This window comes from Falco punctatus (genome assembly GCF_963210335.1).
Source record: "Falco punctatus genome assembly, chromosome: 4".
Taxonomy (NCBI): Eukaryota; Metazoa; Chordata; class Aves; order Falconiformes; family Falconidae; genus Falco; species Falco punctatus.
Window position 1 is genome coordinate 13,306,856 of NC_137583.1, and position 12,498 is coordinate 13,319,353.

The 12,498-nt window shown below is 43.9% G+C and overlaps 1 protein-coding gene across 14 annotated transcripts in view; it reads left to right on the forward strand.

Moving 5' to 3' along the window:
* The window catches only part of SLC6A6 (solute carrier family 6 member 6), a 121,291-nt gene that overhangs the window by 101,381 nt on the left and 7,412 nt on the right, over positions 1 to 12,498 (forward strand). For all 14 annotated transcript variants that reach the window (XM_080385634.1, XM_080385640.1, XM_080385645.1 and 11 more), the window contains 7 exons: positions 342 to 445; positions 560 to 684; positions 5,391 to 5,503; positions 8,108 to 8,245; positions 9,311 to 9,413; positions 10,363 to 10,463; positions 11,157 to 11,327. In XM_080385634.1, coding sequence (XP_080241760.1) covers positions 342 to 445; positions 560 to 684; positions 5,391 to 5,503; positions 8,108 to 8,245; positions 9,311 to 9,413; positions 10,363 to 10,463; positions 11,157 to 11,327 — 855 coding nt within the window. The remainder of the gene's footprint in view (positions 1 to 341; positions 446 to 559; positions 685 to 5,390; positions 5,504 to 8,107; positions 8,246 to 9,310; positions 9,414 to 10,362; positions 10,464 to 11,156; positions 11,328 to 12,498) is intronic.

The following is a 12,498-nucleotide window of genomic DNA, read 5'->3' on the forward strand; positions in this document are numbered from 1 at the left end:
TTTCCTATTGCGCTGAAACGCATTTATTGTTGCGCCAACAGGAAGGATCAGCTGAATGACTAAGAAACGAGAAATACTGAGCATCTCTGGGGAGGGGATACAGGAACTGTGGTAGAGATTATGTTCTTGTGGGCTCTTGACACTAACAATTTTCTTTTCCTGGTAAAAGCCAAACTTGCAAATGTGATGTTCTCTTTCCCTGTCTCCCCAACCCTTTAGCTATCACCCTCAATGGAAGCATTTTTTTTTTTTTAATTTTGCATAGTTTGATCTGTGTGTTTGTGTTGAGTGTTGCAATGCAACAATACCGGTAATAACAGTCTTTCCATCTTTCCCTTCAGGTCTGGATAGATGCAGGGACACAAATCTTCTTCTCATATGCAATCTGCTTAGGAGCAATGACTTCCCTGGGGAGCTACAACAAGTACAAATACAACTGCTATAGGCAAGTTTCCATCCAAGGGGGTTTAGTGTTTTAGCTAAATGATGTAAATAAAGTAGGGACAATGGGTTAATTTTTTTTTTAATTAACTTGCTCCATGACATATGTGTGACTTAGGGACTGTTTGCTGCTGGGATGCCTGAACAGTGGTACCAGTTTTGTGTCTGGCTTCGCAATTTTTTCCGTCCTGGGCTTCATGGCACAAGAGCAAGGGGTGAACATTGCTGATGTGGCAGAGTCAGGTACGATGGTATTGGTGGCAGTGGTGGTGGGCACTGCCGCCTAGCGTGTGAGCAAAGTTCTGCAGACTCAATCAGCTAACATCTAAGCAATAAAACCAGAACCAGATATCCCATAATCTCCAGAAAAATAAGCACATTGTTGATTTGGGCTTTGATCTAGAGCAGTGAGGGTCAGCCGGGGTTGTATTGTTTACTCTGTCTTGATTAACAGGGCAGCGAACACATTTCCTAGAGTGTGCTAATCCATTTGAGTTGAGATTAGAGTTAAGATAACCACACCATTATCTAGGGTCCAGAAGGTCATTGATTCGAGAATTTATTCCATCCTTCTTTTCAGACTACCTTTATTTTAATCCAAATAGCCAGTATTTATGTATTTTTCGTAGCTCACTTTTGCTTGCTCACAGCGCAGTGCTGCAGTGGGAATGTTGCCTTGGCCTTTTGAAGGGATATGCACTCTTATATTCCAACAAATCTCACTGAAAGGCAAGAGAAGTTGGAGAACTCCATCTCCTGGGTTCTGTGGACCATTTAATCCTCAGGAACCCTAGCTGTTGCAATCCTGCCTTTGTCCTCTGTAGCTTCAGGGTGAGGTTGACAGAACTGTGAGAAGTCCATTTTGAAGCTGGATGTCCACTTAGGTTCCTCCCTTACTTCGGAAGCGTTCTTTCCATTAACACTCAGCTATGCACATGCGCCTGAAAAAGGCTAAATCCTCATAGCATGTGAATGTATCTCAGACAGAACAGATGACATTTTTTCCTCTGTGCATGTCTTGTCCATGAGGGCAGGTGTAACCATGTGTTTTCCTGTAGAACAGACAGATTAGGTGGGAGTTACCATTTGAAAGTAATGAGTCCGGTCTCTGCAGCCATGAGGCTGAAACTTAATCAAATTCAAGTAGTAATAATGTCACCTGAGTGCACTTTTGGCATTTCTTTCTGACATTTTTGAGCAATTTTGATTTACCTGCATAGCATTTGAAAGCTTTCCTCTGCAAACATGCCATTAAAAAGAAAAGGTCAATATATCTTCTAATTGCATGGCTCTGGGAGTTAAGTCTTTAAGAAAAATATCTCACTTTGCAAGGGCTAATGAAAAACTAATGACATTGGTGGCACCACTGGTTTCTTGGGTAGTTGCAATTGGCATACCTCTCGCAAGTGCACTTGGTTAACGGTCTTGGCCATAATGCTTATTTTGATCAGAGGTTGATTGTTTTGTTTGAAAACAGGAACCGAGGGAATAATCCTATGAGTGAATCATAGATAGCCCCCTTTTTTTTTTAAATATGTAGCTGGATCATTTCCAAGAGTAGCATTTTTAAGTATTTCCACAGTAGGTTTTTATCTGGTCAATATTTATTCTGATTTTTATTATTAAATCTCTGATAAACAGGCAGCTATATTCCCGTTGCTTGACATTTTTAGAATTAGACAGTTCTATAATAACACTGGATTATTAAGTAATGTTTAAATACAAATTAAATAACAGTGTTTACACAGCATTTTTTCAACAGCTCAAAAAGCATTTTTTAAAGGAGGGATTTTATAGCTTATTATAGGGACAGCAAGGGCGCTGACTAGCTTCTGAACTAGGCTTTCCATTTCTTGTGTATTTTGTTGTCAGTTCCTTCAGGTTTTCTCCTTTCCTTCAGTTCAGCCCTAGTCACTAATGGCCACAGATTGCAACCATCCCACTGTTCCCTGGGTTGCCCATCATCACTGGCTGGTCTTTGGCTAAATACTAAGGGACTTTTTTATATGACAGCAACTTTACCAGAATTATCCAAAATTACTGAAACTGCTTCCCATGGGTTGCCTCGACGCATTTCTCAGCAGAGGTCAAGCACAGAGCCACTGGTGACCGCTTGGTCCCCCTGGGATGAGCATCCCAGGACCCCCGGGGAGCCGTGGGGGGAGCTCTTGCTACTGCCCTGCTGCTGCCTTCTCAGCACAGAGGCATTCAGCAGGTGCTTCAGCCTCTCGGGTTTTGGCCTTGCGTTTTTTGGGTTCTTACAATACAAGGTCCAAACTGTTCCCCTGGGTCAGGAAGGAGGTGAGCAGAGGCACTGCCGCTTGGCCATAGCACTGGGCAGAGGACATTGTCCAGGGGGCCAGGACCTCCTGCTCCCTCTGCCTCTGCCCAGTGAGTTAAATCCTTCCTGCCCTATGCGTGACACCAGTTGTTTCCTTGTTTGCCCTCCTGCAAGCCAGGGGAACGTCAACAAAATTGCTGACAGCAGAACCTCATGGCCACATTTTTTAGCCATGCCAAATTCAGCCTTGGTGCAACGTGCCCAGGGGACAGTTGTCAGCGAGGGGTGGCTCCCGCTCCAAGCACTGGTTGCTGCTGGCCTTCACTGGCTTTAATAGGTTTACACAACAGCTAAATTAGACCCCTCTAACTTGTCAGTGAAAGCAGATTTTTAATAAATAGCACTTGATATTTTTCAGAAATACTTCTAAAGGGAGAAAGGAAAGCAGCGGAGGCTCAGCAAAGCTATAGCGAGCCCTGTCTGGAAGAAATACTTTACTGCCCGTGCAATTTGTAGCAAAGTTAAAACAGCAAAAGATTTGCCTTTTTTTAAAAAAAAAAATCCCATTTGCAACAAATTCGGCTTAAGCAGGCCTGACTATAGTGCCTTAGGATTCCTGATGCCTGCGCATCAAATGGCCAGCGTGGGGGCTGGGCTGGGCTGGGCTGGGCTGGGGCTGGGGCTGGGGCAGTCCTCCTTAGCTGTGAGTAGCAGCCACAAGTGCTGCACTTTGGCAGAACACCCTCCAGAGCGACAGCGTTTCAAATTAAATATGATTTTTAGATTATTTACATTCAGTCGCAGGGATGCCAGGAACATTTTCTTTCACATGGACTTATCTCTTTATATTTCAACACTTAGTTTCAAAGGAAAATCAAAGCCAGCGCAGGGCTTAGGACACTTGGTGTTTGATGGTATCACAGTGCAAGGACAGGTTCACGGGCCAAAGCATACAGAATTGCAGCAAGTTTTGAGGAGAGCAGTTTTACATCTGTCTCATCAATTTGAACAGATCAGCTGCAAATGCCATCTGGTAGCAGTTCTCCCTCAGGGATGATCTACTGTATTCACTGAATTAAGGGGAAGAAAGCAAAGCCCCCAAAATTTGAGACATTCACCAATTTTTTTGGTACCTTCTGTCGTATAAAATCTTAGTTGTGTTTCATTTTAAATAAAATTAGTTGCTCGATTGTTGGCTAATTTGTATTTATTTCTGTTCAAATATTTTCAGTGACTTAAAGTTTTCTTTAGTTTGAAAAAAAAGTCATCTTTTTTTTACCTCTTTCTCTTGCTTCTTTTTCCATCTTTCTTGTTGGAAAGGAAAAGTGGGAGGTAGGAAGAGCAGCGTTAGAGATTTTTCTGTACAGATCAGAGATAAGATTTCCATCCCCACACTGCAGCAGTTTTAAAAAATACCTTTTCCCATTGAAAATTACATGAATCCACTTCTAAATCCTGGAAAATGCCAGTTTTCAAGGCTCCTTAAAGCAAACAAGCAGACCAGCCAGGCATTCCTGGTTTTAATCTGATTTTAAATCTGCCCTCAGAACTTTTTTGTTGGCTTCACCAAATTTCTGTGGCCACTCTGAGAGCCTGCCGTAAATGCCAGATTGCCAGTGTTCCTGTCTCCCACTTGGAGAGGGCTCTTTCTCTCTCAACAAAAGCTCTCATAAGTGATAGCTGGTAGCACCTGGCTGCAGGTGAGAGCACCTTTGGAGATCAGCATGCGAGAGCACCGCGTGTGTGCTCGGGGCGTGGGTATGGGTGAGATGCCGTCTGGTCCACGGTGCGGAAAAGACCCAGTGTAGTGACGAGCACTCACACACAAGGCTTTGGTTTCCAGAGCAGACGAGCCGGGTAATTAGTCCCAGCCCCACTGATGCTCCCAGACTGTTGCAATCCATCCTGCAGCTGGGGCTGGTGTTGGTCATTTTCAGTGTCACTGTGGCAGGTCTGTGTAGGCTGCCTGATAGGGGCAGATGATGTGACAGCGTGGGGAAGCGATTTTACACAGAGCGATTTTACACAGTTCCTAACAGCAGGAGGCATTTTTTTCAGGGACCACAGATGATATAACTAGGGGTAGCCTGATCAGTGCAGCACTGAGGGTTTGCAGAACTGAAGGAGCAGACTCCTGGAGTGCAAACCTTGCTCTAGAAAAGCATGCTGGGTTTGGAGGTTGCATACAGAGGGAGGTAATGGTTGCATTAGTGAGGATCCCGGGGAATGTTTGGAGCACTCCGAGTCCCCTTCCCTGCATGCAACAGAGTTTCATCATCATCATCTTCATCGTGGCCATGTGGGCTAGCAGTGGGATTCTGCCATTCCCCTGGGTCACCCCTTCTCCCCCCAGCCCCCAGTACTGTGTCCATGCAGGGCAGGCGTTAGACCACCTCCATTATTGGCATGTTTGAGACAGATGTTAAAACTGGTGATCTGTTAGCAATGGCCTCGGGGGTTTGCCTGTGGTTTCTGCTGTAGTCATGCGTGCTTCGATTTCAGATAAAAGAGCCAAACTGTTTCACTTCTGGTATTTCCAGCCGCGTTTGGATTTATCTGAACGGAACCAGGCATTCCTGCATTTGAGTGTGGCTACCTTTACCAAAGAGCTGGTACTTACTATTTCTCTTCCCTTCCCTTCCCCCTTTCCTATTTTCTCTTTCTCTAGGTCCAGGCCTGGCCTTCATCGCCTACCCAAAAGCTGTGTCCATGATGCCGCTGCCCACCTTTTGGGCAATCCTTTTTTTTATTATGCTTCTGTTGCTTGGACTGGATAGCCAGGTTAGTACGATGGGTGGGAGATACGTGGCTTATTGTATCGGCACTGCTGACTGAGAAAAGGTGCTTTTACAGGCAAGAGTTAAGAAGAGAATACCTCTAATGCTGCTTAAGAAGAATTCATCTGGGTTGCTTTTTAGGGCAGGGGCTGCACTTGATGCCTGGTGACTGTGGGTTTGTGGTATGATGTTGCTCAGTAAGACATTGTCATCAGGAGCTAATAGAGCCAAGACTAGGGCAGCCGTCCCTAACCTAAATATGACTTTCAGTCTGGCCACAAAATACTGCTGGTTTGGTTGCTGCGATGCAGTATTTTCCTACTTTGGGGAAGAGCTTAATCATTTTAAAACATAAAAGACTGCAGCAATCCGTTCTGCAGAGTACTTTCTGCCATTGCGATCACCTGCAGTGTGTAAACACCATCATTAAAACACTCCATAAGAATTAATAACCACTAGGAACGCAGGCTTTGATAGTTACAAAGTGCCAAAAAAGAAAAGTGAAGCCATCATGAAGCACAAAATGTTTTCTACAGTATATCCAGGGTGGCTTCATGCAAAGTCAAGAGGACAAAGCCGCAGCCTTTGTTGGTGGCCTTGGGCTCAGAGGTGCCAAGCAATGTGGGATCCTCCTGACTGTCACGTCACCAGCATTCAGTCATTCACGTCATTCAGCACCTCCAAACAGGCCAGAGAGCGTCTCAGGTTCCAGCTGTACTAAATATATAGCACACGTTGCCATTAATTAGTGAGCATGAAAAACTCAAAAACTGCGGTCCAAGAAGTTAGATTATTTTTTCCTAGTGGTTGCTTATAGGAATGCTGGACTAAATACTGCCAAAGAACCTGTAAATCATTTCTAGATAGTCCACTTACAAGGAAACATGGGTGACCAGGGATTATGCAGTAACTACACATTCAAAATTGCTGAAGTTTTCAGGGCAACAGGCAGCTTTCTGCACTCAAATGGAAAGTCACTAAGTTTATATAAAAAAAAATAAATTGGTAAGGATTAAATGGTCACTTAGCCCAAACGCTATCTTGTATGAGGAGAGAACTGTGAATGGATTTTTACCCAGTTGTTGTGTACTTCATCTCTTACATTTTTATATTCCGTTTGCCCTAAATTGCTTTTTACGGTTTAGTCTTTGAACTCTAGTGAGCAACTTTCGATCACTCCAAAGTAAATGTAGACGTGCCCGATGCTGTGGTTCAACAACCCTGTGCTTATGCAAATTGGAAGCTGTCTAGTAATTTTAGAAAGCTCCTCACTGCGTAGCGTGATTAAAACTAATTGGAGTGCTTAATTTCTCTCCTCCACCCCTCTGTTTTTTTGGAGTGCAGTCAAACAGGTTTCTGGAATGCTGGTGCAGTTTAAGATCAAATCAGCCCAAAGGAAAGGGTTGCATTTAAAGAAAACCAGTTTTACAGAAGTCAAAGTAACAAGACAGGAGGCAGCACAATCCAAAGCGGAGCTCTGGCTTGTGGTCAGAGGGGGGAGAGTTGTTACAGGGCACTTGTGGGCACACTGTAAGAGCAATACAGAGACTGGCTAGGAAAAGGCGGCTTTCCTTGAGGTAATGCTATTTCATAGACCCCCTGTGGTAGCTCATTAGTTGCAAGATGATGTAGCCACTTGAAATGAAGATCATTTCTACAAAGGCAGCCTTGGTTCTCCATGGTATCCTCATGTCTTCGGTGAACTTGGTGCTTACGTACCTTGCCAGGCTGAATAAGCCTTTCTTTGGATTTGCCTGGGGGGAGTTCAGGAGTTGCTTTTCTCAATGGGTGAAATGCATCTGGTTTCCAATTAACTTTAAACTTGTATTCAAACCCAGTCTGGGTTATTTGATTAGCTCAAGTTACATATCTTACGTGTAGTTTTCCAATGGCAAGTAAGTACAAATACAGTTATCGTGAAGCTAGATAAAGTAAGATCTTTTCAGAGCTTCATTTTTGGTTTACACATGCAAATAGCTTACCAAATCTTCGTATGGGGCAGAAGTACCCCAGAGCCTCAGCCAGCGGTACTCTGCTCACAGGTTCAGAAAAGACAAGCTCAGGCAAGACGAGCTGCCGTTTCACATCAAAGCTTGCTTTCCCTTGGCTAGATTTTGACTAGCAAGCCCACGAGTAGAATTATATCCAATTGTGGCATTAACCTAACTAGTACCTGTGAGGTTTTCTGGCACATCAAAAAAGGGCTGGGGGGTAATCTTCTAGCTCATGCTTTTTTGGAGGGGTTTCTCTCTGCCTCTTTTCTAGCGTACATCTTGTATTCGTCTGGAACAGCTACAACATAAAAGCCACATAAGTGCCTTCCTGTCATCAAATTAACTTCCTTTATCCTTGCGGCTTGCATGTACAGAGCCCCTTTGGTAGTTTGTAAGGCTGCTAGGAAATGAACGGCAATTCTGAAAGCTTGTTCCGACCTGAAAATTACCCCCACGCTTCCACCTCTGGGTTACAGAGGAATGGCTTTGATTTACTTACTCAGAGCAGCATTTTGCCACAGACTTAAGTTAGGGTGTTGAAGTATGAGCCTGGATAAAATACATGGTGGGTAATTTTCAAGTCACGTTTCTTTGTTGTTGTTCTTCCCCTTTAGTTTGTTGAAGTTGAAGGACAGATCACGTCATTAGTTGATCTGCACCCATCCTTCCTAAGGAAGGGTTACCGACGGGAAATCTTCATCGCTATAGTATGTTTCCTTAGCTATCTTCTGGGACTAACTATGGTGACTGAGGTGAGTAGCACTGGTGCTGGAAATTGCCTACTTTTTAGCCAGTTTTCAGACCAGTTTTAGCTATGAATGAGAGTGCATGGGATTAGCCACTCAGAGGAGCAGTGCTCCTTAGATCTACAGAGTATCTTTCATCCCTAGATCTGAAAGCATTTTGAAAGGGCGCTGTATACTCCTTCCTTTTCAGTCAGAGGAACAGAGACGTAAAATCTCATTAAATTCAATCTGATCTCAGGTACTAATCAACATGAGTATGAATATTAACATCTGGCTCTAAATGATGAAACACATTGGGAACCTTCAGCAGAGCAGATTAAGAATCCATCCAGTGCATGCAGGGAAAGATTTTTATCTTAGTTACATAGACTTGACTCGATTAAATACCACTGGATTTATTCTAGTGTAAACAAGATGGGAATATGTTCCAGTGGCTGCACTGCTTGATATTTATCTCCAAACTAAAATCCAAGCCAGATTTTAAAAACAACTGGAAGAGCACGATTGGGAAGTTAAAATAGCACCTGTAACGGAGGTGCCCAACAAACACAGCATTTCAAGTAAAAGTGCGGGTATATACAGTTCCACTGTAGTGAGAGCCAAGACTCTAACATAGTAGTATAAGTCAAGAGAGTTAGAAAGAAAAAAATGAACTATTCTTACAAAAAAGTCCTTCCACTCAATTTATAAATGAAGACCCTCCTGATGAACCGACTTCCATGTTTAGTATTTGGAGGTGTTAACGTTAGGTGACCTGTTACTTCCTTACATCATTTGTTTCTGTAAATGCCCATCCTAAAATACTTTTAAAGAGGAAAGATATAAGTGTCTCAGAAGATTATACTAAGTGGCTTAATTTTGTTTAATCCTTATCTTGTTTGGAATGCTTCCTGTAGTAAACATGTATATTCCCTGGGGAAGGCAATGCCAAATATTTACCTTACCTACTTGCTTGGTATTTCTTCTTGTTAGACAATGATCATTCAGATATGTTGGTTACTGGAAGCTGGGTCTGAAACGTTCAGTTTTTTTCCCTGTTGGATCGTAATCCATTGTGTCTCTTTTTTACAGGGTGGCATGTATGTTTTTCAACTCTTTGACTACTATGCAGCTAGTGGTGTATGCCTTTTGTGGGTTGCATTCTTTGAATGTATTGCTGTAGCCTGGGTTTATGGTAAGTGAGAATCCTTTCATCTAATACCTTTTGATGAGTCAGTGACAATTTTGCTAGCCAAACATTTAATCATCAGCCATCCCAGAATCTTCTTCCCAGCAACAGACACATGCCATTAATATAAATTTGCACTGACCTCTGGGAGACAAGTATGCATCTGGGATGAAGCCAGCCTGCAGTGTTTTTCCACACAAAAATGAGTATTTTTCCATTGGTAATTAATAAAGGCACAATTAAGCATTTACATGTGTTAAGTTTAGAGATGAGAGTTGAAAGTTTGGCCAGCCGTGAAAATTTCTGTTTGTCTCTCAGCGCATTTCTTTTCAGCGCTGCAATGTCCTCAGGGGGCAAGCCAACCAAACAGAAAATACAAAAAGAAAGCTGACGGGAAAGTGTATTCTGTCCCGTTATTTTCAGGCAACGCCGAGTACCAGGGACTGACAGTAGCCTCTGTAGCTGCCCGAGACGGTAGCTGAGGAACCATCAGAAGATGTTTGCTGCTTGGGACTGGTTATTTCCCTGATTCTTCATGTAATCCATGTCCTTAGAAAAGCAAAACAAAGCCTTCATTTTGCATCAGTCAGATTTCTGTAGAAGCAGGGGGTACCGTTTGCTGTCATGTCCTTCCCAGGGTGATCCTTCTGGCAAGTTCAGTGAAAGCCTGGGGAGAGGAGTGGGCACGTGATGGGGGCAGGAGGGCTCAGCGTTGCCCTCCCGCATCCGAATAATGGGGGATGCATAGGATGAGAGAGTCCCCCAGCCTTTCTCAAGGAGAAAATTATCTTGAACCTCACAGCTATGGGAAGCATTTCAGCAACACATCTGACACCCTCATCTTCCCTTTAAATACCCATTGGGGTGTGGGGGTAGGAAAGAGGCTGTAATCCTACGGTCCTTACGTGGCTTTTATATGCTCAGTCCTTATAAATGCGCTCACTGTCTGTTACAGGCGCTGATAATATTTATGATGCCATTGAGGATATGATTGGATACAGACCTGGTCCCTGGATGAAATGGAGCTGGATTGTGATCACTCCAGTTCTTTGCGTGGTGAGTACTGACTCGTGCCCTTTCGATTCTTCCACACGGCTGCTCGGGGCCACCTCTCACCACTTCTCTTCAAGTGCAGGCTGTTGCATTCAGAGAGCAATTTGCAAAGAGATGCTGAAGGCTTGAACAAACCCCTCAAAGACATTATGTTCTCAGATGTTAGCTGTTCACATGACAGCTCTCCACTGTGCCTGTGCAAACTGCAATTGGCAACATTTAAGTGGATTTTTCTTAGGATTGGCAAAATATTACATTCATGGCACAGAAAACTCGCTCTCCAAAGAGCGGTCCCTACTTTAAGTAATAGGACTACTAGGCCATTTTAACGAAAAGACTTTAGCAGTCTGAGACAGGCACTCAGCGTGAAGTACTTAATTGGCTGGGAAGAACATCTCGGTAAGCTCCTTGCAACGTACACCGAATATTTGAGCCCTCAAAAAGAAGAGGCAGTGTACTGCAGCTGTTCAGCACCATCGCTTAACACTGTTGTCAAGCAGCAGATGCTATAAGCAGATGCAGATGCTTTTTCAATAATTTAAATTGAAGACTAATTCCCCCATTGGTTTAAAATACATACGGTATCATCAGCTCTGCCTTTCAGTGCCTCTCTTCCTTAGGGCCAGTGGTAACACCAGAGCCCTACAGCTTTCAGCATTTTTTGAGCCTCACTCTGTTTTCCTTTCTCATCCACAGGGGTGCTTTATCTTTTCTTTGGCCAAGTACAAACCACTGACCTACAACAAGGTCTACACATACCCAGACTGGGCAATTGGCCTGGGCTGGGTTCTCGCCCTTTCCTCCATGATCTGCATCCCTATGGTGATGGTCATCCGCATCATACAGTCAGATGGGTCGCTCATTGAGGTAAGAGCAACTGGTTGGCTGGCTGGAGGGGAAAGGGAGCTTCAGCTTGCTGTGTTTTATACAAAATAAGCATAGTGCTTGGAGAACTGCCCCCTCGTCCAGGTAGGGCAAAGTTGGGTGCCTCTCCTGCAGTGAATGCAAATAAGGCAGTTAAAGATCACCTGTCCTTTGGGCAAACAGTAGAAACAGAACAAACACAAAGCATTCTGTCCTCAGACAAACGCCAAGTGACTTTACTTGCGTCCCACTTCTGCAGTTTTCAGCCTGGCAAATTGTTGCCTCCATGTGCAGACAAGCGCTCCAGGACTGGGGTGTTTCCGAGTGCTAGGTCTCTCTTCTCCAGCCCGCAGGGACAAGGAAGCACCATCCTGAAAAATCACTGAGAAAAGGAGAGAGAAGCCTGGGTCAAACTTGGCTGTGTAAGAGCTCATTTCGGGGAAATTTGGATCCACCTGTGGATTGTGTGGCTCTCAGGCACGGCCTTTGCTCTGGGAGACTGAATAAAAGTCAAACCCTCCTGCCAATGAGCTTCGTTTTGCAGCTTAGCTTTCTTTAATTTTTATTTTTTTATTCCTAATTAATCAAATTGAAACACTGGATCCAGGTTGCCCCAGTCTTTGAAAAACTTTGGGTCGGATTCAGACTTGGCAGTGCAGATTCTCTCAGGTTTGGATTTGCAGGCAATCTCTTGCCCTTCACAGTTCAGCACAGGTTCCCCCGGTTTGTTTTTCTTCCAGTGGAAAGTTTTTAAAGACTGCGTAAGCGTGAAACTTAGCAATTCTCTTCGAAGGTTTCCGATTAGTTTTGGTTTTGCCTAATGAGGTCATCTTAAATGCAGTCCAGCGTATTCTTGGAGGAGAAAGTGGGGCACTTTGGGTTAGGAAAAAAAGAGAGAATAGAGTTAAAAAAGAACATTTCCCAGAGCACAAATGCTTGCATTTGTTTTCCTCCAAATGTTAATGGTCTTTTTCAGCTGTGGCCAGAGCATGAGTGTTTATTTTCCTGCCTGCATTGTCACCATCAATTGAGAGACAAGTCTAAAAGTAGCCAAAACACTCCTCAAAGGCCGTGTTAGGAAAGAGAGTAAACACTGGTCAGATGCCACTTAGTTCTTCCTTTGTGCACTGGGATGTAGGAGAGAAGTTGCCACTTGGCACTGAACGGCTGGGCT